This window comes from Crassostrea angulata, chromosome 6 (assembly GCF_025612915.1).
Source record: "Crassostrea angulata isolate pt1a10 chromosome 6, ASM2561291v2, whole genome shotgun sequence".
Classification (NCBI taxonomy): domain Eukaryota; kingdom Metazoa; phylum Mollusca; class Bivalvia; order Ostreida; family Ostreidae; genus Magallana; species Magallana angulata.
This window is the reverse complement of record NC_069116.1, coordinates 15907955-15935817: the sequence shown is the minus strand read 5'-3', so window position 1 is coordinate 15935817 and position 27863 is coordinate 15907955. Positions and strand designations below refer to the sequence as shown.

Sequence of the window (27863 nt, the reverse complement as noted above, 5' to 3'; positions counted from 1 at the left end):
CTAATTTCTCTGTTTCTCTATGTCTAATTGTCTTGTCATTTGTGTCTATTCTGTGTTATTTGTTTAATTACCAAATTTCAGGTTTATTCTGCATGAAGGTAACTCCATACTCGTAAAATTCTCTGATAAAAGTTGAATAACCGAACTGATTTAAACTTAATAGCCTTAAATTTCATCAATTGTTAGAAAAAATATACATGTCATCAAACTTTTTGAGATGCCAGATAAACATAAACTAAAGCATATTTTAGCATCAGAAAACCGTAATTTTTTGGTTAAAAGTAAAATTTTTATAGGCAGAAATTTATTTATCTTATTTAATTTTATCGTCAACTTTATCAGAAAACTAAAACTACAAAAATATTTTTAAATTAATCGTTGGGATAAGAAAAATTATGGTATTTAGACATACAACTGAAAGAAAAGTCAGAAAAAGAGTTATTTCCCCTTAGCATCGATAAAATGTATAAAAAATTGGAAAAGGATAAAATTAAGCTGCGAAAATATCTTGAACCTACCAATATTTCTAATTACTTCCATGTGATTATATTCACATAAAATAGATAAAACTATACACATATTTAAGAACTCAAAGTTTTACAAGAAAGTACATATTGTATGACATCACAGAACACTGGATCTACTTTAATTAATATTTAACAACGACCCCAGCTTGGCTTATATCGACCACTGGCTACAGTTAATTAAACTGAAAAACCCATGAATCTCAATACAGAGCACTGTGTTCAACGGGTAATTGTCAATGTGCTCATCCTTCATTCATCTGAGACGATCGTTAGAAAAGATCAATAATAAACTAAAGAGTCCTCGTTTTTAATCCAACACCATCATATTTTGGCATATGATCTTGCTCAATAAAGTGTGTCCTTTCTGTGCTTCGGTGATGTACTTTACCAGTAAGGATTGTTCAAGAGATGAAATATTAAAACGCTCTACAGTCATTCCAATAGTAAATACCATTTTCAGTGAAACAAGTTCGTTTGCCTAAAAGCGGTAATAATACTTACAGTGTTGATAGACACATCTTACAAAATTCTAAAAATAAATTATCATTGTGCAACAAAATAGCATTTTGGTAATTACAGTGTCTCTAGATACTTGTGTTTGGAGGATTCAGTACGTTGTGTGTCATGCTAGTTTACAAAGTAACAAACACATAGCACAGTAAGCACTGTACCTAAAACTTGTTAAAGAAAAAGAGAAAAAGTATCTGTACCGCAAATCTTTTATTCCAGAGATCAGCTGCCTGATTTCCATCATCTCTTAAGGTAAAATAAGTTACACAAAACATGAAAGAATATCAGTTACTTCAATTTACATACATGTTTGTTATATATTTTCACTAATAAGCAACAAAAGAATTCAGTTATAGTAAATAGTTTAAAATATCTATAAAACCAAATGAAAATTGACTTAATAGAATATATTTATGGGTATTTTACTGCATATATATTAAATGCATTGAAATAAGATTCAAGTTTATTTTATCACTTCTAGTGCTGGTGATTTCAAACAAAGCTTTATATATTTATTAACTATGTGAAATAAGAACAAATTTAATTAAAATTGGATCCTTCACGTTCCCATATTTGATATGTATCAACTACGGGAGCGTGAACGCTCAAATCTTAATTCGATTGAGATAAAAAGTACATGTAAATTCAATACATCAAGTTAACTTAATTAATACAAATTAAATCAAAGAATGAAAGAAAATAGACTCGCAAAAACCTTATGATTTTTTTTAACCACCAGACCTGTTCAGTACTTAAGCCATACAATCACATCTGATCCCAACATAACCAAGACCTCTGAACTACATGTACCAGCTGCAGACCTCTGAACTACATGTACCAGCTGCAGGCCTCTGAAGTACATGTACCAACTGCAGACCTCTGAAGTACAAGTACCAACTACTTTACGGCTCAGTGCAGTCTTTGATATTTGATCAAGATCAATAGAGTGTGACACAATGAATAAAACAAGTTTCATCCCCAGCTACTAAGAATGGAATTTTTCTTTACTGCATCAACTTTAAAATTCAAAGTCTAGCTAGTAAACTGGTTTCCTGTGGAAACATTGCAAGTTGTGCAAGATAAATTTAATATAGTACATATACTTTTGAATGCATTTTGCGCAACAAATTCCTGCTTTCACATTACTGAAATTTCAAGTGCCCTTGAACTTCATAATAATGAGTAGTTGAACCTGGTTTGAGGCCCTCAATACACCCTCTCTGAGTCCAATGCAGAGTTAGGCTTTGTTCTTTTGCTGCTTCTATGTTATGAACTGACCACAGAGCAAAGTAATGCAATAGATTATGGTTTACATGTATTGATGTAATACTTAACAAAAGATGTACTGGTATGTTCTATCTGCAAGTACCAGTACAATTATACCATCATTTCAACATAACAACAGAAGAAAATTCAGATAATAACAGCTTAAACAATAGATAAATTACACCTCAAACAGACATACATAATATTCTGTTGTTTTCCTCAGATTAGTAACCATTGACATATGTAATACACACATAAAAGTACATAAATGATGGTGTATATTCATCCTAATTGGGAACAATGTTTTTTCTACTCCAATATTAAAACATAATTGTTTTTCTTTTCAAAAACGCATGGCACAACAATTAAAATTGGTTAAAATATGAACAAAAATTAAGGTAAAATGCTATTCAGCACGAGACTAACATTTAAACCGAAAGACCAAATTCAAACTCAGTATGAGACAATGATGACAAACAAAGATGTACATCAATGAACCGGTATATACATCGTGTCAGATATAATTCTAACTACTGGGTATTCTTCCTGGATATAATGCAAATTTTCAAAATAAAAGTTGATATTCATTATTTTCAGCACACATCATTTTCATCACTAAATAACAACAAGTCATTCGACAACACATTCCTACATGGACATGTTCCTTGTTATACTTGTTTGCTTCTAATAAAAGCCATATTATTAAACGTAACCTTCTTTCACGTTTTTCACAAAACATTGCTGCGATCTGGATTGGCAACAGTAATGCTATCATTCTCTCCCAAGGTCAAATTAGGATTGTCAATTCCACCATTAATGTTGAGAGTTGGACCACCTACTGGAAAAACAAATAACACATACCATAAATATGTGTATCAGAAAAAGAACTGCACTTATAATATATTAAAGATAATATAATTGAAGATATTCTAATTCAAGATGATTTTCTTAATATTCTTTTCATCAAGATTTTAAGTTTCTAGTCCTGAACTTAAAGCTCCTTGCTTACAGTATATTGTTTAATTTAAAACAAACATTTAGATACAAATTTAACTACACATCAAATTTAAGGAAATATTGTTAATTGTTCTAAGAATAACATAAGTTATCAAAATCTACAAAAATTCAGGCTCATGCATTCATTACATGTTGTATAAATAAGTTGTTAGTGGTTCAAAAAGCACACTTGTATGTCCTCTAGAAAACACACATCTAGATAACTAACTTACTGTGTTGTACCATACCAGCTATATATATATGTGTGTGTGTGTGTGCTCCCGTACCTAGTATATTTTGTACACAACAAGTTTGTGTACTTGATTTAAAGATTTTAAACAACTGGTTTACTTAATATACAGCGGTTGGGAATTAAATTAAAACACAATCCATGTGTTGCCTTTTTAAGGAAAGGAAACCAATTTTGGGATGGTTTTTTGAAAACTTTGAAGCAATCATTGGGTTGGTTATGGAAGGTTAAATAGGTACCAAAAGTGGGTGTTGATTTTCAAAATCTTAAAATATGGTAATAGCAGAAAATGAACACAACTAAGACAGAATCATATGGAAATTGCCACAAATTGGGGATTAGTGAACTTAAATAAGAGCTGGAGTTGTTAGTGTTTGAAAATAAATAAAATAAAATACTCTATTACCAATATACATATTCTGAGATTGCTTTGAAAATGCAATGCCATTCAAGCACTTGGTGAGAGCATAATATGCTTTAGGATATATGATAACAATTTATATTCAGAAAATAGATTAACAGAAGTAAAAACAGCTCACTTAGTTTACTACAGAGTGTTGAATCAAGGAAAACAGATATGGAAATGTGTTACAATACTTGAGTTAAGTGATCTTATGCTCAATATTCAAGTTCTGTACTTACCAAAACAATAATGCAACACTTATGTCCCAATCATAATAGAATTAATAAAAGACTGTTGTCTGTCATCTGATATTCTTTTTAAGGTTATTTGGCCAAAGTTCAACAGCATCAAGCAGACATGCAAAGCTTTGCATCCCCCCCCTTGACTTTTAGTTAAATTAATAACTAAATGACATGCACCAAAAATACTCTGCATGACTGTAACACCCAACCAATACATTTTTTTCTCAAATAAAGAAAAGAAAAAACAAGAAAAAAAGACTAATAGTCATTGGGTACAAACCCCTTTTAACATCCAAAGCTTAAAAAAAAAGTTATCATTTCTATCAATTGCATTTCAATTGGACAAGCTTTATGCAAACTACAGTTCTGAATATGCTAAATGAATGTGTATTAAGTTAACATATCATTTATATACAATAAATCTATTTCTTATTCCATACAATGAAGCACAAACAGACTTTAAAGTCACCAACACCAGTGCTCAAATGACTTCTGAACTGAAAATGAGAATGAGGTGATAGAAGTATCTCACAACACCTAGAAATCAGAGGCAACAGATTAATCACCTAAATGAACAGTTATACATCCAGAGGGCCATGTTAGTACGCCTTACATGTAATACGTTACAGATGTTAAATAGAATATATAATTAAAGATATGGTATATGTAAAGGAGATATATTCCTGAAATTAGAATCTTTGTTTGTTAAATTGTACGATTACAAAATTTTTATGTTATTCAAGAAATGGCATAACTATCCATCTAGTGATGCTATAAAACCATTAATTCTACTCATCATTTACAATAATTATGACTTTTCTAATTCATCTATTAATAAAAGCTAGAGTACTTTTGATCAAAATCATAGTCTTTAATCAAAAATGTTATTAATCTATTAAAACAATCTTTAGTTGACCAATTATTGGATGATGAGTAAATCTAATGACATGATAGTTAGTGAGTTTAAGGCAGCAATCAGTGAAGAAACTCCTGCAGGAAATTACATTAGTTTCTGTTTTATTATGCAAACGGCTGCATCCCTTCGTTGTCTTCATCATCTGACCTTAAAATAGGTTCTATATCACTTTCATCCTCTGAAATTTCCTCATCATAGTCTCCCAAACCTGCATAGGTAATTGTAACATTTTTCAAATTGTAGAAGTATAGCAAATACCAGGTAAGTTAGGACATGTAAAAACACTAATCTTAGACATTTTCCCCGTCCTAAATGTACACATAATATAGCATAAAAATAACTATTGAGCAATCATAATTATGTAAATCACCTTCAAAGAAGTTGACTTATCAAGTCAACGATTAATGACAAATAAAGAATTAACCCAAGGAGTTGCTTTTGAATAAAGGCATTGCAGTAGAAGTCTGCCATTTTGATAATTTTTCACTCAGTTTCATTGAAACCTTTATACATAGTTCATGTGAAGATACAATATTATGTATATTAATATCAGAAATTAACTAATTATTTACTTATTGATTTACAGGTGTTTGAAGTCTTAATGAAATCACATAAAATGCTTCAAAGATGATATGAACAGATTTTGAAGATTGTAATCATATATGTAAATTCCTGATACCTTCATACACAATTAAAAAATGTCAAAAACGTGTACAAATTAATATACCACAAAAATAAATTACCAACCAGCAATTTTTTTTTCAAAAGTTAAAAAAAAAAGCCATGAAATTTTAATCATGTTACTGTACCTTTGGTGATTTTCTCTGCTTTTTCTCTGTCCTTCTGAATGAAGAGGGCTGTAGCCAGGAAGAACCCGCCTCCAATCACACACACAAAGGGGGTGATGTAGAAGGCATTCCTTAATGTGCTGGACTCTACGGAGGGCGACAATCGCTCATCCTTAGGATATTTTGTGGCCAAGGCATCTGAAATCTGCAACGATTAAAGTAAAGAAAGCACATCAACAAAATCATCTTCTGTAATACATACATGTATTAGTTTAATCTGGTCTTGGGGCCAAAAAATGTATATGAGTTCATTTTTGATATGTCTCACTTTTACCAAAGGAATATATAGTGGAAAAGTGAGACTGGGATCAAAATAAAGCTTGCCAACATTTTATGGCTTCAAGCTAGGTTCTTTATACTAGCAAATTTTTAATTTTTTTTAAACATTTTGTGTTTTAACTATAAAATAGTGATTGAATCAAAGGTTCGTTTTTTAGATTCTTGAGTATACAGTGAAACATATGAAAAGGTTACAATTCTATATATTGTTGGATTATGAAATAAGTACAACAATATATTCCAGAGCATCACATATCGATTTAAAACAAATCGGAAGCCATCAATATACTGAACATTGATTCACAAACAAGCATTCTGAGAGTATTGCATAAGCAATACACGTCCCATTCCGATTTGTAGAAATTTGTGAAAACAATGCACTGTTATGCAGAATATCATTTCTTACTGTCTTCTGTACCCGAATCAACAGACCAACCTGATAACGAACCCGATTGCAATAATACAACAAGAGGCCCATGGGCCACATCGCTCACCTGAGGAACAATAGGTATAATTAAATCAGCTTAATGGAGTCATAATTAATACAAACTATCTGGACAATGTACAATAATACATGTAGATCCTGTATAAATAAAATCCTTTTTTCCCCTGGATATTCTTATGTTTATAATCATTAGTCCCTTTTCTAACAGGATGATTTTTTAGTCATATCATATGTTGAGTATTGCAGTTCTCAAAAAGATCCTAAACAATAGTTTATATATGGGATATAAACCTAAATCAAACTCTGAACCTTCTTGTATAGCCAAAGAATTGTCCTGGGGCCAAAGTCTTAACAATTATAAAGAATCATCTAGCTGATTAGTTTCTGAGAAGAAGATTTTTAAAGATTTACTCTAAATATTCCTATGTTTAAATTCAACCCCCCATAGTGGCCCCACCCTGCCCCCGGGGGTCATGATTTTCACAACTTTGAATCTACATTACCTGAGGATGCTTCCACACAAGTTTCAGCTTTCCTGGCTGATTAGTTTCTGAGAAGAAGATTTTTAAAAATTTACTCTATATACATGTATTCATGTGTTAAACTTCGACCCCCCATTGTGGCCCCATCCTACCCCCGGGGGTCATGATTTTCACAACTTTGTATCTACACTACCTTTCACACAAGTTTCAGCTTTCCTGGCTGATTAGTGTCTGAGAAGAAGATTTTTAAAGATTTACTCTATATATTCCTATGTTAAACTTCAACCCCCCATTGTGGCCCCATCCTATCCCCGGGGGACATAATTTTCACAACTTTGTATCTACACTACCAGAGGATGCTTTCACACAAATGTCAGCTTTCCTGGCTGATTAGTTTCTGAGAAGATTTTTAAAGATTAACTCTATATATTCCTATGTTAATCTTCGACCCCCCATTGTGGCCCCATCCTACACCCAGGGGTCATGATTTTCACAACTTTGAATCTACACTACCAGAAAAAGCTTCCACACAAGTTTCAGCTTTCCTGGCTGATTAGTTTCTGAGAAGAAGATTTTTAAAGATTTACTCTATATATTCCTATGTTAAACTCCAACCCCTCATTGTGGCCCCACCCTACCCCCGGGGGTCATGATTTTCAAAAATTTGAATCTACATTACCTGAGGATGCTTCCACACAAGTTCCAGCTTTCCTGGCTGATTAGTTTCTGAGAAGAAGATTTTTAAAGATTTACTCTATATATTCCTATGTAAAAGTTTGACCCCCCCCCATTGTGGCCCCACCCTATCCCCGGGGGTCATGATTTTCACAACTTTGAATCTACACTATCAGAGGATGCTTTCACACAAGTGTCAGCTTTCCTGGCTGATTAGTTTCTGAGAAGATTTTTAAAGATTAACTCTATATATTCCTATGTTAATCTTCGACCCCCCATTGTGGCCCCATCCTACACCCAGGGGTCATGATTTTCACAGCTTTGAATCTACACTACCAGAAAATGCTTCCACACAAGTTTCAGCTTTCCTGGCTGATTAGTTTCTGAGAAGAAGATTTTTAAAGATTTACTCTATATATTCCTATGTTAAACTTCGACCCCCCATTGTGGCCCCACCCTACCCCCGGGGGTCATGATTTTCACAAATTTGAATCTACACTACCTGAAGATGCTTTCACGTAAGTTTCAGCTTTCCTGGTCTTACGGTTCATGAGAAGAAGATTTTTGAAAATTTCTCGAAAATTTTCATAAATTCCTAATTATCTTCCTTTGCAAAAGGGCGTGGTCCTTATTTTTCACAACTTTGAATCCCCTTAGGCTAAGGATGCTTTGTGCCAAGATGGTTAAAATTGGCCCAGTGGTTCTTGAGAAGATGTTGAAAATGTGAAAAGTTTACAGACAGACGGACAGACGGACAGACGGACAGACAAACGGATTGACGGACGCAGAGGAAAGCTATAGTCTCCTCCGGTGAAACCGGTAGGGGGTAGGGGACTAATAACAATAGATTAAAACATTGGTACACAACATATTTCAATGTACAATTAAAGAATACCATAGAGTTCATCAAAATGATGCATATTTTTGCAGGGACTCAGTCTGTTTTGCATGGAATCTGTTTACAGTAATTCTAAGGGAATCAAGAAAATAGACTGATTTATTCTTTTAAAAATAGTGAAAAATAAGTAGATTGAGGTATAATACATTTGATTACTACTTGTACATGTACCAAAGCATTTTGTTCCCATCAAGATATTCATTAGATTCATATGTCTCCCTCTGATTCACTCAGTCTGTTGAGAGTATTGTGCAATACTCGTACATTTTATCTTGAGAGCCATTTGATCAAAAGTTGGGTTTGACAAGTGAATAACCTGTATCATTTTTAGTTCAGTCTGTTGCTGTCATCAAGTCAAGCGACATAACAATTTTATTTTGTTTGTCAAATATATCTAAGGTGGCAGGGGACAGTTTTTTTGATACAATCCATTGTAGCCAAGGGATGCATGTCTTCGGAACTCTGTAACTAGAATTTCCTCAGTTCCCATTCAGCACAAATACCTTTAATTCACTCTTTATAAGGCCAGTCACCAATTTCTGAAGAAAAGTACTAGTCAAAACCTGTAAAATTCTCTACATACTGGTTTTTATGAGATTTTGACCCTTTCATATTTTGCTAATTTTTCATGATTTTTCAGCTTTTTAGACCTCCCCCAGCTAATTCCCTGCAGAGGGTTGACCTTCCGTACCGCGTGCATGTTGCATTATCACATGTCAGAAACTTACCAGTGTATAGTTTACAATGTCCCATCCACCTACTTTTCGTGTTATTTTACCTCCCGTCTGTAACTTGCAATTTCACTGTGTAAAGTCAGCACAACAGTCATAGCCGCAGGTTTCGCATTTTACTTCTGATTCTCATGTACCTAACATAAGGGGCCTACATATTGCATATCAATTTCAACAAGAGACACCCCTCTAACTAATGATAATCATTAAAAATCATTTCATGAATTTTAGCAACACTCATAAGCCTTCAAGTACAGCAACTCTCAATTTTACAAAAATATTGACGGGTACTTTATTCGAAACTGTCCCTTGCTACCTTTAACATACACTAACATTCTCTGAAAAGTCATCTTGTCTTAAAATTAAAAGGTTTATGCTATTCTGAGAAAAAGTACACCACATTTTGACAATTCCATTGAGGTTTAAGAAAAATATGGCCATTTAAGTGAACCCACCATTTCCACTTTCCTCTATTTAACACAGATTCATAGGGTTCTCCTTAAATAAAGCATCTTTACCTAATCTTTTAGAGGTCAACTGTTGTTCAACCTTCTTAAATAAGAAACCTTATTCAAAACTACATACATTGGCTTGATATTATTATGATAAAAGCATCACATCACTTAGAAATCCCTCTACATGTATACCCTCCCCCTATCTTTTGATTTTCACAAGAAGGATTAGTTTGAACACTTTAACCTAATATTATGAAACTTTTGGCAGTTTCCTTGAGTCATTTCTTACACATATTTAAAAACAACCAACACTGATATCTAAAATTGATCTTTTTTTGGTAAATGGATGATTTGTAGCATTTTTATTCAGAAAAAATCATGTCGCCCAACATGTGATTTCTTGTTTTCATGAAAAACTAAGCCTAAAATCATATTTAGTGGATATCTTACATATTCTGGTTTCTAGTCTCCTTTTAACTTTGCTAAATTAGTAAGACCTACAAGTGTGATGTGTGTGTTTAATTAAAATGAAATTCAAATACACCCGGGTACCTGGGGACGGATGAGAATTCCATGAAAAATGTTCAAATTTTACATGTTTTTCTATATTATTGATGAATATATACAATAAAAGGGTAAAAAATATGTTGTTTTTTATTCATTTCAAGAGTAATTATCATAGCAGATGTTATTTCAAGGTCAAATGTACATTTACATATCCTACATGTAATGGTAATGGAGTCCATTGGAAAGAGGGGGTGGCTTTTTCAATTCTGTAAATACATCTAAAATACCATTTTTTGATAGGAAGGAGCAAAAACTTGAGTTTTTTGACATATTGTATACTTTGATAACTGCATTTGTCTACATGTAAAGTTCACTTGATATAAAAATATGCTGTTTAAAAAAAATTGGGTGATATAAGTCAGGTGGCTTAATGTTATTTCATAAAATCAGACAGCAAAATGGCTGCAAATTCATAAATTTAATGATTTAATTGATAAAAACTGTTTTAAAATATTTATTCTTATCTCAGTAATTAACTGAAGCCTATTAATTGTCATCAGGATAGGAAATACCTACTCTCTTAGCCAATTTACTCTAGTGGTGGTCATTCCACACATTTAAGAGGGAGTTACTCCCCTTGAATATTTTAGCTAATAAATCATGTAATGACATCTATAGCCAAGAAAATCATCCATTTTCACAAAATGTATTACTTATGGTACAAAATCCACTCAAAATTACAGTTAAAGGAGAAATATGAAAATACCATGTAGTCTTGAAGGTGGCAGGGGACAGTTTTTTTGATACAATCCATTGTAGCCAAGGGATGCATGTCTTCGGAACTCTGTAACTAGAATTTCCTCAGTTCCCATTCAGCACAAATACCTTTAATTCACTCTTTATAAGGCCAGTCACCAATTTCTGAAGAAAAGTACTAGTCAAAACCTGTAAAATTCTCTACATACTGGTTTTTATGAGATTTTGACCCTTTCATATTTTGCTAATTTTTCATGATTTTTCAGCTTTTTAGACCTCCCCCAGCTAATTCCCTGCAGAGGGTTGACCTTCCGTACCGCGTGCATGTTGCATTATCACATGTCAGAAACTTACCAGTGTATAGTTTACAATGTCCCATCCACCTACTTTTCGTGTTATTTTACCTCCCGTCTGTAACTTGCAATTTCACTGTGTAAAGTCAGCACAACAGTCATAGCCGCAGGTTTCGCATTTTACTTCTGATTCTCATGTACCTAACATAAGGGGCCTACATATTGCATATCAATTTCAACAAGAGACACCCCTCTAACTAATGATAATCATTAAAAATCATTTCATGAATTTTAGCAACACTCATAAGCCTTCAAGTACAGCAACTCTCAATTTTACAAAAATATTGACGGGTACTTTATTCGAAACTGTCCCTTGCTACCTAAGGTCAATTGTCATTCAGTCTTCAAACTTCATGAACAGATCAGCAATGATAAATGTTTAACCCCTGTAAGTTGATCTTCAGGTTCAAGAATCAAATGTCAAGATTGAGGCTTACAGATATACATATTTCAAGTATGGTATCATCAGAATAATACTTTGAACTTCAAAGCTTTTGCCAAAATATTTGAACTTTTTAATTTGCAAGTCATAAGTATACAAAGTTTACCTGTACTGATATACACATGCAATGTAGAGTCAAACCAATATCTACAGCACAATATCTATCAAGTACCTTGTAGAAGACAATAAAACACTTACCACTCCGATAAGATAGGGACTTCCAGCGTCCCCCAGGGCATGGGATATTAGAATCTGGACTGCTTCAGCCGTGGAACGGCGGGTAGGAATCACAACATACTGTAAAAGTCAAGCAGTTTGCCTGTTAAATTTTCTCAAATCACTTGTTAATCTGTTGAAATATCATCCAGACTTTCATCATCTAGACTTGTAAACATTCTGTAGTTCTAAATACATGTATTTGATAAGTGAAATTGATCCTCATATATTTTCAAAATCAATTTATTTTTAAAACTACAAATTTCACCTGATTACGCTCATAAAGAACCTTTACTTACCAATAAAATATCAGCAATGATTGACCAATTCAAACAAAGGAAAGTTTCTCCAAAGAAAATAAGAGCCTGCAAAGAAGTCAAGTACCATGGAAAATTGTCATTTAACGATGACATCTAGAAATTTGTAATGACAAAAGCTGATTTTCAAACAAATATTGGTTAGAATAGCTTAAGGTACAACACCCCTCTGTTCTGTTCATTTATTCAAACAACATCCAGTATATTAAAAGATCTTGTAGTTAATGCATTCAACTCATAAAATGGATTTCATAGAGTAATTAGTGCACACATGTATACAATGTACGTGTAAAGTTTCTTTTCTATCTGACATTCTCAATTTTTCCTCAAAGTTGGTTTTTGGGGGGATAACTTACATTCCCAGAAGATGTAGTTTATATGATATTGTACTTACCCAAGACACTGGTATGTTGCTCTCTGAAATCCAAAGACCAAAGAATAAGAATGGGGTACACATCAACAGACCAAAGGCACACACAAGAGGATCTGCCCGTGGGTTTATTCTCTTGTACCGCCTAGATGCCTCAGCCCCCAAAGCAACCCCAATGAACCCTGCAGCCACAGTAATGCCGCCGAAGATGAAAGCAATGCTGGAATAAAAACATGAAAGATGGTTACCTCTGCTGGTGGCATTAAGAGTTGACTAAACACTTCAAAAGCGAGAACGAAATTTCTTTTAAATTCTTTTCAAACAGTATAGTTTTCAATTCTTCAAAATATCTGATCAGTAAGAAAAGAAAATGTTTGTGTTGTAAAAATTGTTATTGTATTAAATAGATTAAAACTTGTATGGCTTGCAAGGTGGAGATTTTCAATAGATACTATTAATAACAGCAGGCCATTTACTGATTTCAGCCATGATTTTGGTATCAAGATCTCTGTAGACTTTTTGGAGGAAATTGTTCAATCATGATTCATCAAACAACAACTCACTTTCCCTCGTCTGCATCCTGCCCCTGGGCTTTGATGACATTGAACATATAGGAGGGAGCCCAGAGGGCTAGGGCTCCTGTCACAAAGGCAACACATGTGAAACCAAGAGTTGATAAAACAAAACTCTTTCTGTAAAACATAAAAGGTTATCCATAAATTATCATGTATGTATTTCAGGCTGAAAAATTTGCATCTTTTATGACAGTAATATAGATTTTTGTGCCATAACAAAGCTTGAAAAGCGGGTAAATAACTTACGTCTTAGCCAATTCTTTGAGATCTTGCAGATATGATGAATTACGTAAATGACTTCCCCCCTCTGCATGGCCTCTTTGAGGCTCTTTCAAGACAATAAATATCAAAATAACACAAATGATTCCCAAGACTGGTGTGAACTGGAATAAAAAAATGAAAAAAATAAAGATGTATTGAAATGCATTTTATGATGTATCAATACTCAACCAAAAAAAAAAGGAACTTGCAAAAACTCATGAATAGATAAAAACATTATTATTATGAAGAATACGCCTTTTATTTTAATTATCATACATCAGCTATGTAATATTCTACAATATGCAAGCTGCACCATGAATCATTATAGAAAGGTCTTTGAAGTTTAATGTGAATCCAGTCAAGATTATAAGTTATTAAATTAACACATCAAAGTTTGTCAATGAACAAACTTTATCCTAAGTGTTACGAGAACAATGCCTTGACTTGCTTTACTTATAAAGTTCACTATCACTTATACTTCTTTCCTGAAGGACATACTATCAGACACTTACCCTAAGTGCCCACTGCCACGCACCAAATGCTTTCGCTATATTGGCTCCTACCACATAACCTAATCCACTGAAAGAAGAATGATAAAAGAAAATGCAAACCGTATGTTGAAAACAACAAAAAGAAAGAAATTTCTTTGATTCATAAAATTAAGAACAATTGATAAATATATATATAGGCCTATTTGATAAATAAAAGATTATCTGAAATACTTTTTGAGATTAGGTTAATGTAATGTTGGTATTCCTCTGTTGTTAAATTATATTACTTTATGAAATACATATACCGGTACTTGTATTACAATAGATTTATTTCTTTAAATCAATGTACACAATATAAATCATGCAATGCATGCATTTTGCTATTTATTACATGTTTAGCTAAATATGAGGAGGCTGGATGTCACTCATATAATAAATTTTGAATATTACACCGTGAATTCTTATGCCATGTGGCATGATAATAAAACGTTACTTCGCTTTAGGTCAGATGATTGACGTATATAGTTTGAAAAAGTAACAAAATAATCTAGTTGAAAAGTCCTAGTGTTATAATTGCGAAACATTTAAATAATACCGTTTTACAAATTTTCTTTCGAAAAAAGGTAAGAATATAATCGAAAACTCAATGTTTGTTTGCTAAGCTTGAAACTTTTTTTCCCATGAATAAAGTTGCTGACTTAAGCACAACTATGTGCAGCTTAAAACTTGAACTATGCTGTTTATACAAAAGATCAAAGTTTAACAATTAAAAGATTTAGTATGTACTAGTAAAACATGTAACAAGGAAGCATGATTTGCAATGCTATAATTATAATTTTTACCCATTTTGTTGTGTATTCTATCTCCTCGCCAAGGCTAGGGGATATAAAACACATAACTCATTGGACAAACATCATATATCATTGCAAATCATTAAAGAAATCACATATATATCAAACATAAAGTAATCATATTATCAGCAGATGTGTTAGAAAAGGGCATGCAAAAAGTTAAGATACTGTAGATTCCTTATTAAACTCAAGGAATTAATATCCGTGTAAAATAGTGAGAAGAAACCCTTGCAGGTTTTATAATCTTGCTTTTATTTTCCAGACAGTTCTGGACTATATAAAACTACAAAGAAAAATTTGTGCTTGTGATTTTATATTCTTGTAATTTGATACAGCAGAATCACAGAATTAAGTACTCGTGTAAAATAAGGAATTAACAGAAATCATCATTATGAAAATCTTTCACAATAATATCTTCATAAAATTATGTGAACCTAACGTGAAAACCCATTAAAAGTATTAAAGACATCACCTATCCCCTTAAGATCCCAACAATGAAAGATAACTCCTACCTTCCTACTGGGATGGCAAAATAAAATACCATAAGCATTCTTGTACGTAGATCTTTAGCAAACAGATCTGCAATAATGGTGGGAGCAATTGTGGAATAACTGGCTTCCCCTATCCCTACTGCTGCCCGAATTAGAATGAATGCCCAAAAATGCTGAAACAAACCAGGAATCTATAAACTGTGCTTCTCTCTTTGAACTATTAACCTTGTGCTACATAAATGTAGTAGCTAGCTCTATAGCCCAGCCTGGCAAGCTCACTGAAAGCAAAAATATACAGGATTTGGACCAGCTAATTGTGATCCAGGTACAATTATTCTTCTCCTCATGCAAATGGGTGGAACTAAAATGAATAAAAAAAAGCAAGAATGCCCCCCCGAAAAGGAATTGCGGTAAATGATATCGTTTTTTTTGAAACAGCAGAGCATAATAATAAAAGTGTAAATGTCAGCATAATGACAGCAGGTACATGTACTAATATTGGGAGGTTCATATTATATCCTATAATTGGGAAAATTACTATGATCACATAATGAAGGTTTACTACATGGACTAATGATACAAAAATAATAAAGAGAGAAATAAGTAACACAAAATGTTGTTAGTGATTTAGTCACACACAGACACATACAGAGTAAACTGGTTCTGGTACCAGTTTGCCTACCTGCCCACTGGTATAGCAAAATAGAAGAACATAAGCATCCTTGTTCTGGTTCCCTTGACAAACATGTCTGCTATAATTGTTGGAGCTATTGTGGAGTAACTAGCTTCCCCTATGCCTACTAAGCCACGTATTAGTAAAAATAACCAGAAATACTGTAAAACAAACGGTAGAAAATTTTGATAAATTATTTTTATACATGTATATGACTATGAGTTGCTTTGGCATCAATTCATTATCCAAACAGACATGACACATAACAAAAGGCATCAGGTTTAAAAAATATTCAATGTCACATTATGTAGTCCCTTTTGTAGCTTGAAGTCTTCATTTTTCTTTACTAATTCATTGATTGACATTGGACAAAAAATATATTAACATCTTTGAATTTTTATCTCAAAACCATTTGAGTGAATGTTAGTTAGATAATGTCAAAGTTTCAACAAAATGCAGGAATCATAATTCTCTGAAATCTAGATTTTCATATTCCAAGTAAATATGCTTGGCTAAGGCCAAAAAAAAAATATTCATGTTTCCTGTCACCTGACCAAAAAAATTAGGGTAGGTAGGTAGGAAAAAATTTTTATTTTTGAAAAATATTTTATTTTTAAAAACTTTAAGAATGTGTGTTATAATGAGAAAAAAGTATGTTCACAGTGCACAGTATGTTAATGATGATTCAAAATTTCCAAAGGTCTATGTATTATTATGCATGTAATGTATAGAAAACAACCTGCATCGAAAAAAAAAAAATTTAAATTAAAAATAAAAACTAATATTATTTGCAAAATTTAATCTACATGTGTATGAATGTATTTATCCTTTTCTGGATAAATATTTCTGTTTTGTTTAAGCTTAATGTCAATATCAAATCAGTGTCTGTACTTTCGTGTATTTGGGGTATTAGTCCAACCCTTTGACCCACTTACTATCGTACGTTATTAATATGTAGAGGATCTGTTTAATTTTCAAGATAATATAGACAGCAGTTTTATGATAACTTTAACATTTATTGCAGTTATTAACTAATAACAGGTCATTAACTAACTGCTATATATCAGGATTCAAAGTAATATACATCGTTTTTGTAATTTCCAATGCACAGTATGTTGTTGCATCACCCGTATTTATAAACCCTGAAAATAAGATAGTTGCAAGTTATCCTAAAACCACAAGGTTAATTTATGCAGTAAAAATGTCTGTATATTAGTTTACTATCATTATTTTGCCAGTGAGGTCAGTTTACACGATTGTGAATTTAGAAGACCAGGCACTTTTACTTCTCTTTTTGAGGAAATTCTGGTGAAGTTACCGATCACCATCATGATCACAAAAAAAACTTTTAGGGTCGGAGGGTAAAAGATAGGGTCGGTCGGGCGACAGGAAACAGGAATAATTTTTTTTTTGGCCTAATGCTAATTGTTATGATACCTGGTAACTTAAATGATACTTCCAAACAACATTTACAGTCCCAACAAAATGGGATTCATCTTTCTTAAAAAGTATTGATCAATTTACTGTACCTACCCAGTACATAAATATTTCAATCAGAGTTCTAAGTTTCTGAGTTATTATAGACATTCTATAAATGCAGTAACATAGACAGCATATCGACAACAGCACCAGTATAATAACTTGTTTGGTGTTCAAAACCAACAAGCGAAAATGTCTGATCAACTTATATTAGAATATATAAACTTACATCTTTCCCTATGAAAGACCCAGAGAGAGTTAGAAGGGACCATAAGGTGATTCCTCCTCCCATGATGAACTTCCTGTTATACCGGTCACCTAGGTAACCAAATATAGGTGAAAAGATCATGTAGCTGACAATAAACACTGTTTGTATCAATCCAGCCTCAGAGTTCCCTATGTGGTAATAATTTTGGATGTCCACCAATACTCCTGAAATGAATAGAATTTTAAATATAATTACTTAAAAAGCAGCACCAAGTTAATTGTGGTCTTTTAAGGTGGCAAATGAATAGGAATTCAAAGTGAAATTTATGAAAAATAAAAACCAACTCTCAAACAATTATGAACAAATAAGGTACATTTCTTCACATGTTCTGTGATGAAAATACTACTTTTAAAAATTGGGCGACAAAATGGGTAACAAAAATAAAATGAAACAATGTACGTGTTTGCACACAATAAATGTTGTTGGTCCACAAGGGCTCATCACAAACTTTTTGTAAGAAGACAAAACATTTGTGACAAGCCACTGTGGGTTTGTCTAAACTTTTGGGGAAAAAAATAATAAAAAAAATAATTGAGTGATATTGTCAACCCCCTTTTTTTAATGATCCTCATTTAATTACAAACAATTTAATTACCACGCCACAAATTCAACTCAATTTACTGTTTAACATTGTTTAAATGCATTAGGGAAATCTCTTGTTGGTATCTTACAGACAAGGAAATATATATTCTAAAGGTATTGTAATGTCAAAAAAGAGGACACATGTAGATTTGGAAACAAACCTGCTATGGTGAAACGATCCATGTAGTTGAGCAGATTGATGAACAGCAGGACAAACACCATGAAATACGCTCGGTGCTTGGAAATGTCACCAGCAACCACCTCCACATCAGGGGTTCGCACGTGTGACTCTGCGATGTCATTGTTGCGGACGATCGGAGAAGTATCTGAAATATCAACAGGCATATCGTCTAACTGAACAGTGTCGTCGAATGGCGGAAGTATGCGGCTCATTTGTAAACATTTCAGAGATAATCGGTCAAGAACACTAGGACGACTCAGTATCCTATGATCAACTATCAACTTAAAGTTGGTTGGAAATATAATGGATCCAGATCCCGACGCTAATACACGTAGGTGGAATCATTCATTGAAAAAAAAGTTTGGTTCTAAATGTCTCTGTAAAGTTATCAAATCGTTTAAATAGACGATACATGTATTACACACCCAGAATGGTGAACATATAGATATAACCTTTCTTCCTTTCCATTATGCTGTCTTAGAGAAGTAAACTCAAGTACAAAATTCTACTTTCAAGGCAGGGCTACATGCTTATAGGATATAACTGTCCATGCAGACATTGAGATAATGTCATGTACTCGTGTAGCAGCTCATAACATTGGCCATGTTGGCGCCATGTTGAAACTACCCAGAAGATTAAAAACAGGAAGTGGTATTCGATTGTAATTGTCAAAGCACACGACGCGGGAAATATGAAATACGCAAACCTATTTAACACAGGGTTTGTGCAACTTGTATTCTGAACGGAACTTTATTTATTTTACCAAAAAAATGATAAACATGTTCAAAAACTTAAATTAATATCTCTCGTTGGAATGGATGTTAGCAGATGGAGGTATTTCATGTGGGAGGAAGCAGGAGTATCTGGAACACCACCATACCCTTTAACATACAACCACTGTTGATCATGGGGATCGAAATCGGGTCACAGTGGTGAGAAGCGAGTGCATTGTGTACTGCGCTGCTTGGACACTACTTGTCTTCTAATAAGTTTATGCGGATTTATAAAATTTCTCCGGGGGTTGGGGGTCTGAGTGATAATTTTGTTTACCTTGGGGGAAAGGGGGGGGGGCTATATATATTTTTTTATTTACTATGTAAATTGATTTAAATAAGTTTAATTTTCCCCGGGGAAGGAGGCGCCTACCAGCTCTATTTCCGCGCATATATATATTTTATAATCAACTGATTCTGATCGGTATAGGTTTAATTCAAACATATTTTATTGAGTAATCAAATGGATTAGGCAACAGGAAAAGCCTAAATAAACCCTCTCCAAAATACAAAGTCAAGATGTTATAACTTGTTGTGGTGTTATAAAATAATCAAAGAATATAGTACATATAGTATGTAGTATAATTTACCAGTTTACAGAGTGATATATTATTGATATATTTGTATGCAAGACAAAGGATAATTGGATAATAAATAATAAACTTGACTTTTGTCATATGATGATAAATTAACTTGTTGTTTTGCATATACATTAACACATTCATTCCTACATTTATAAACCCATCACCTCATTCATTCATACCGACAGACAGACATAGAATATTGGTGTCATAAAATAGGAAGTCACATGACATCGGTATAGGTTGTTATTCATGATAAATTATTTTCATTCCAAAGCAATGTTTCCGCATTTAACATTTTTTTTTATTTCACAAATTAAAACGTTGTGGTTTGGATCTTTATTTTTGTTGATAAAAAAAGAAGAATCGTTTGGAGATGTTGATGCAGTTAGAGAGAGGTAATAAAGGAGATGCACTGTGGTGCAATCCAAAGTATCGTGAACGCCGTGAATTTAATTTTCTCTGGACATAGTAAAAGTTTACCTTTTTTTGGTCATTAATTATGAATACCGAGACAAATCATTGTGCAATTCGACAATTGTGTCCGTCGCTGTTTCTCAATACAATTGTACCTTTTTTGCTAATTTTTTTTTCTTTGTACTTTCTTCATCCATCCATCACTTTTGTCTTTGTTATTTTTTGTAAGTGCGAACTTTTCTTATGGAAATTAAATTATATTTTAAATAATTCAGAATTTCATAGCTTATTTTTCTGTCATAGGGGCCAGGCTCGTTTTGCCATTAATGTTAATGTAAACACTAAGGTTGCATTAATTGAAAGTAATCATATGTCATTTTGCTGATAGAGTATAGTATTTGGTAGCCATCCCAAAGTGTACTCCCCTACTCTGATCATATTATGCATTTAGTCAGTTTTACCTTGGGAAAATGCTAAGTTTGTGGTAGAGTTAGATATATATGGGATTGCATGCAAGGGGATCCGGATTCATACCCCAGCAGAGGCAAAATATTTGCTTCTGTTACATGTTGATTGTTGAGCTCTCTTGAAAAGTTTACATACATATCGCCCAATTTAGAGCATCGGACATAGATCTATATATCAATACTTTCATTGGTAAAATGATAACATACCTTTGACAAGTCAAGGTCAAGTTTATTTACAAAAATACAATATGTACGAAGTCCATATCTTGGGGCGCATTAAAATAAAAATTAACTATACACCATCGCAAGCATTATGATACATGTATTGAGAGTTTTAAAACCTGCAAAATAAAAATGTTAGTATGGATGTTGAACTGGTAGCAAAGTGATTTACTCCTTTTAATTCGGGAGTGATTGAATATTCTTTTCTGTCAGATTCGCCGTCAGAGAGCGGGTTCAATCTAAATTTCATGCCCACCCCTCTTCCTTGGTGACTGAGAAACGTAGGCTTTTGAATGGGATGTTACAAATTAATAGTATTATCGTTGTAAGCTATATTAATAACCAATTATCCATCCATCCATCCCGATCCACCCACCCATCTACCTACAGTGTACCCACCCATCCTCCCACCCGCCAGATCGTGTCTGATTCTTTAGATTTTTCTATCAAACTTTTCATGCAAGCAATCTGGTTTCAATTCTGTTTACATTGTTCAATTGTATGCATTGCAAGTATAGAAAAACACTGATGGTTTGATGTGACACCCCCCCCCCCCCTTCTCAGATTTTCGCTGGGTCTATGTGGATAAATCATGTCAGATTCTTAAAACACAGACATTGGTGAATATGCAGGATAGAGTGATAGACATTTGAAAATATCCATTTTAAGAGATCTAAACCTTGCCTTAATACTTCTGAAAATTAAAAACGTTAGATTAATTAAACCATCAATAATTATGTTCCCAAATAAATTGATTATACCAGTGACATAAATGCTATTTATGTTTCTGATTATGCCAATTAAATGAATTGTGATGATTCTAACAAAATTATGAAAAATAAAAGGACATTTATGTATGAACTAGGCCTATAGTTTAGCCTGGTTTAGTATATTCAATCTGATTGGAAATATAGTATGCCCTTATTTGGATAAATATATGCATATGCGCATGCGCTAATAATATCAACATAAAGGAAAATGGCGTCAAGGCCTCCAACGGTATAATGAGAATTTGAAATGGCAACACAAAAGCCAGGAGAGTGGGTTCAGTCGTTGATTCAGAGATTCGATGCACAGGTAATCATAAACTTAACATATGTGTGAAAGTCATCTCTGCTTTTATCTTTGTTGTCGAAAAATCTTTCGGTGAAGTGCGTGAATGTAATTTTATGAATGAACATCGGCTGATCGCGGTTTCGTGTCTTATTTTGTCAGAGTTTATAGACATTCCCAGTGAATGATTGAAGGTTGTACTGTTTTATTCTAACAATTCAACTAGATTAAACTGAATAATAGTTGCAATTTTTTTTTATTGTGTTGACAAGTAATTATGTTAAATTATGAATTGAAACCCTAACAAAGGTGTGTATGCGTGGGAGTCATGTGGGCTTGTGAACTTGCATATTTTAATCCGGGGAAGTTTGCATCAATGGAAAATTATTCGAGTGTGGATCTATAAAATAGAAAGTCACATGACATCTTAGGAGAATAGTTATTTGAAATTGCCATTGATAAGGGATGATCAGATTTTAATGAGACTGAGATAGTGAAACAGGAATGATAAAATTCACTTGTGATTTATAACAAATAACAGGAAAAAAACTGAACTAATATATAGATGCTATAGTATTTAATTATGTCATTCTTAATAATTTTTGAATTATGACGATTTTTAATAATTTCAAATGATTTGAATATAAAGAAAATATAAAAGTGTACTACAATATTTTATGGTGGCTCACTACACTGGTACACCTTGAAATAGTGTCTCAAATCAGCAGAAAATTACTTGATAATGAAAGATAGTTTAATGGATAAAACGTATACAAATCAAATAGAGAAAAAAGTATGTAATTTAGGATTAACAAATTAAGATTTTCAAAATTTAATTTGGTATAAAATATGAACAAAAGTCCCAGGCAGATTTTGTTGTTCACAAGCCTGATGCTTTACTGAGATATATAACAAACAATGGCGATCTTATGACGTTGTGTTTTACAAGTTGTAAGTCTTGATGAAGTGATCATGGTGATTAAGCTACCTTACTAATATTGCTTTATTTAAGGATGACGGTCCCAATTCACTTCTGCAATAGTGATTTTCATGATAATTTTGTATGAGTTGGAGTTACTAAAGATGTATCAAAATCAATAAATAAATAACATAAAAATTAAATTATAGATTTTAAATGGGAACCATTTTAAAAAATGTATTACTTTTTTTTTGAAATTGTAAAAATGGGAAAAAGCATTCTTGTGAAAGAAAAAATAATTCTAAAAAAAATTCTGCGATACATTTTCTATCCAAATTGAAATATGATACTTATAATATGATGACTTTGAATTGATATCATAAAAAAAATGACTTTGTCTTCGACTTCCCTTTTACAAGGGCACATGCCAAAGTTGAATTGTAGCAAGGTCAGCCATTACTTGCACTACAAAAAGTGTGCATTGATATTGAGACCACCTATATATTGCATCATAAGTGATTTTTCATTGAGTTTTAGTGATTATGACATAATAATGAGAATCCAATGTTTGTAGCAATATCTTCCTTTAGATGTGCGATATATATGCGCAAATCGAATTGGGTCCGTTGTCTTTAACACCCAAAGGAAACACAATTCATGTATTAACTCATCCATGGATGCAAATCATATCTACCAGATTTCTGAATTGTTTTAATATTACAACTAAATACATTTTACATGAAATTATGGAGTGTTTGTTTTGCTTAAAATGGGATGAAAATCTTGGTATAAAGTTATGATAATGACACTGTGGGAAAAAAAATAATGATTTTAATGAATAATGACAGTAAATATTTTTGGTCATTCTGGTTAAACAACACATTATACTTTAAGATATATATAAAGAATGTTATTTTGAAAATGTTTGTGATAACTGTAATTTTGGAAATGTTTTGGATAAATGTTTTTCACAATTCTATAACCCAAAACATCTTGTGCTAACACCCTGCCCCTTCCTGTCTGGAAAAAAGAAATGCCGGTTTGAAGAATCTTCCTAAATTATTTCAGTTGCCAATCAAGACTGGCCTACACACTACACAGTCCATTCAAAATGTGGAACAGAACAAGGAATGTTTAATTAGTGTATCCAAGCACAAGTTTTCCCTGGTCATCAATGGACTGACTAAAATCCTACAGAATGTGTCTAGCATGGTGAGTAGTGTATTATATAATTGTTAATTCATGTTAAATATGAATTCAACAAAATATTTCTCCTATGTTGTGCATGCACATGTATTACAATGCGGAAACTGATAGGATTATCATATATTGTGATAGAAAGCAAAATATAATCCGGTATGAAGGTACTGAGGTTGATCTGTTGTATTGTAAGTGTTGCTGTTCAAGAAAAGTTAGATTCAAATTTCTATTTACTGGAAATGTTCTAGAGAAACTGCCCTCTATATTGGGTTTTCTCTGTCAGATAATAAATGTAAAGCTACAATTGAAAGGGATGTTTATTCTTATGTCTTGTTTTTCAATTTCTTCTTTGTTTTATAAAGAATTTAGATAAAAAAAACGGAATGGAAATGACACAAAGTACAGTTATATTGAAAATATGATAAAAGCTGTTAGACATCTTTAACCTTGATATTAAAGAGGTGTTAGTTTCACAATTTTTAATTAATGAATATAAGAAGGAGATATGGTGAATCATTTGATGCATGTGGGTAATCAATCTGTCTGCTGTATATGTCTGAATTTAAAAGTAATACATGTATCTGAATAATAAATGCACTGATCACAACATAACAACTATCAAAGATATTCAGCAGCATAAGGTGTTTAGCACACACATCCACAAAACACTTGGAGCAATGTTTTGAATGAAGCAGGAAAATATAATTGATAGGCTCTTAACAGCGGAAATGCAGAGTAAACCCAGTGTGGTTTTTGTTGAATGAACGCCAATGCATCTTATTTTCACTGCGGAGGTATTTTTTAATGATACAATGACTTGTTAAACGGGCACAAGGCCAAAGGATCAGTTTGACACAAAGATAGAGTGTTATGTCATTGCAGCAACTGTGTGTGGCTAAAATGATTTCAATGAAATGAGAAAAGGGAAGGAGAATTATAAGATTAGATTGAGTGTTATGTAAACAAAATGTGAATTTTAAAATGCCCAAGTCAGTGAATTGTGGACTAAAAAAGGAGGGGGGTTGGGGGGGTTAAAAATTTAAGAAGGGCTGTGAACTTGTGTATGGCCAATGTAATTTATTTCAACTCTTTATCTACTCTCCCTTTTCAACAGGCTATATATTGCAAAAGAAATTTGCTACTAGTGAAAGCTAGATTGGTGTATTTTGTTCTTCTTAGAACAAAAACATGTTGCAGATATTATTCATAACATCTTATGACCCCCCCCCCCACCCCCCCCCCCCCCCCCCAAAAAAAAAAAAAATTAAGATACCAACAAACTGTAGGATTACAAGGCAAATATCAGTTTTGCAACATGGTAAGCAACCATCATGAACCATGTTATGTTTATGTATTCTGTATTTCCATGAAGATTCTCTCTAGCAATATTCATAAATAGAGCATATGATGTGTATTATAGTTAAACCCAGTGCAAACAGACAACAAGTGAACTTACACGATTTTTTGTGATTCTTAACAGCCATTAATTCCACTGTGGATGGACTTTTCTGGTTGGCTAGTCCATATTCTTCTTCTGTCTCCATTTTTTTTCCACGTGGTTCTCAGAATATCACACTCTTAGCATTGTGACCTCAAGTTTTATCAAATTGAGCATTTTAGAGTATTTCATAGACAAGATATTTACGTTTGACCGGATATGAGGGTTTACAGACAAAACTACCAAATCGACTTTTGGACCAGTTTTACAAGATAACACAGTTTTACTGATAGGGATTGGGCCAAATTGTGAGGTGATATTAGAGTTGTGTGTTGATGGTTGATTGGTTATGGGGTTTCTCTCCGTATGGCCCTGGGCAGCATTGCCGTAGTAGAAATGATTATATAGGTGTATGAACATGCATGCAATCATTACTGCAGTGTTTACAAAATAACATACCCGGTATATGATATTATATGGACTCCGAGGTAGATTTGTAAAATCTTTATAATAAATAGACCATGTATAACATGTATACTCTCCTCCAATTTTCCTATTATTGTTTGCTCAGTTATTTAGAATGGTTATTTTTTTTTAAATGGACAATCATGTAATTTATATATATATGAAATTTTGGTTTGAATTGTTGTCTGTCACTGAAATTGGCTTGCCCTGTTCTAAATGAATCACTGCATACAAACATTTAAAAGCCCCCAAAATATAAACTACTAAACTAATACATCTGACCTTTGTTTTATCATAAAAAATCTGATATGTTTTATGAATGAAATGATACACAATCCCAGTGATGTAGGTCACACACTATACACACAGTTATTCCGTGTTTGAGGAAATACCATAGACAAAGGTCTTAAATGTCAACATTTTATTGGGGGGAAAGGTATACGACCTTCACATTTAGCAGTTTATATATATATATAGACGAACCAGTTGTTTTGGTTTGAAGTTCAGTTTTGTCATAGTACATACTGTAAGTTTTGTTTTATCAAATACAAAAAATATTAAACTGTTAAAGTCTCAGAGGGATTCAAACTAATGATCTACCAATTCGTAGCTAATTAATGCTCTAACCAATTGCGCTATGCTGTTAGGTATCAGTTACATGGAAAGAAAAAAAACTATAAAAGTACACTTGATTTTATTGTTTATTTTGATAGGAAGTGTGTCACAATATGGAGGTGTCCCAAACCTTAAGTAGTGAACACTATCTTTTGTGATAAGATCTTTAGTAATTGTAATATGGAAATGTTTTATTTGTGTTAGTTTGTGTTGGGGGAAAAAAGTATGACACCAGAATTTTTTTCAAAAATTGAGAATAAAAATTTGGATTAACATTGCATTGCTGTATTGCAGGGTCTATATTTGAAAATGGTAAATTCTAGAATTCCTTTATAAATATTTCAATTATGCATGTACTGTGGAATGATTAATGGGGACTAATTTTTCATAGATTGACTATTTTCTAAAGGTTCGTTGTGATGTAATTTTGTGAATTTGCTTTTATGTACTATTATGAAAAAGACATGATTTTTTAGGTATCCACGAAACCCACAAAAATTGAGCCTAAACAATTACAGGTGTAGGAATGAATCCACATGAAGTGGGAATTTCATTTGGTTATTGCAAAAAGTTTTTGAATTTACAATTACAGTATCAATTCTAGGGCGAAATAGATATCAAAATTAAACAAATATTATTTTCTGTATCATACAAACCTGGATAAAGGTTTATGAATTTTGATTGTGATAAGTATAACTGTTGTTTGATTTTGATCACCATAATGATAATATTGGCCAAATTTTACAAAGTAAATGAAGCTTTAAATGTATGTGGAGTTATTTCACTGTTTGCAGGTAGTTTTAAGTTTTAATACTTTAATGTAACAATAACAAAACCAAAGAAAAGGGTTTTTTAGAAGATTACTAACCTCTGTTTATGCTTTCCATCTGTAGACAATAATGGTGATCTGAAAATCAAATAAAAACATCAGTTTTACCTTACTCAGAATTCACATAGTTTATACTTTTTTGTTCAGT

The 27863-nt window shown here is 32.7% G+C and overlaps 2 protein-coding genes across 20 annotated transcripts in view; one reads left to right on the top strand and one right to left on the bottom strand.

Annotated features, from left to right (window-relative positions):
* Positions 1-1232: 1232 nt before the first annotated feature.
* LOC128187974 (protein spinster homolog 1-like) lies at positions 1233-26227 on the bottom strand. Of its 7 annotated transcripts, none has more exons than XM_052858720.1 (13): positions 25825-26223; positions 18717-18881; positions 17935-18137; positions 15575-15726; positions 14233-14299; positions 13706-13842; positions 13448-13576; positions 12909-13104; positions 12497-12562; positions 12180-12278; positions 5920-6103; positions 5258-5318; positions 1233-3141 (listed from the first exon to the last, which is right to left on the bottom strand). In XM_052858720.1, exons 1-13 carry the CDS (start codon positions 25910-25912, stop codon positions 3117-3119), a joined length of 1572 nt encoding a protein of 523 aa, XP_052714680.1. In that variant the 5' UTR covers positions 25913-26223; the 3' UTR covers positions 1233-3116. The 7 variants fall into 7 exon arrangements, with proteins under 7 accessions (XP_052714680.1, XP_052714678.1, XP_052714677.1 ...); XM_052858718.1 differs by having other exon boundaries at positions 5199-5318; positions 25825-26222; XM_052858717.1 differs by lacking the exons at positions 5258-5318; positions 15575-15726 and adding an exon at positions 16236-16387 and having other exon boundaries at positions 25825-26227.
* LOC128187971 (neurofibromin-like) overlaps positions 22153-27863 on the top strand; it is a 37077-nt gene continuing 31366 nt past the window's right edge. For 12 of the 13 annotated variants that reach the window (XM_052858705.1, XM_052858711.1, XM_052858710.1 and 9 more), the window contains exons 1-2: positions 22168-22273; positions 24237-24380. In XM_052858705.1, coding sequence (XP_052714665.1) covers positions 22214-22273; positions 24237-24380 — 204 coding nt within the window. In that variant the 5' untranslated portion in view covers positions 22168-22213. Of the gene's footprint in view, positions 22274-22411; positions 22444-24236; positions 24381-27863 lie in introns of all 13 variants that reach the window. The other variant, XM_052858712.1, reaches the window with a different exon arrangement.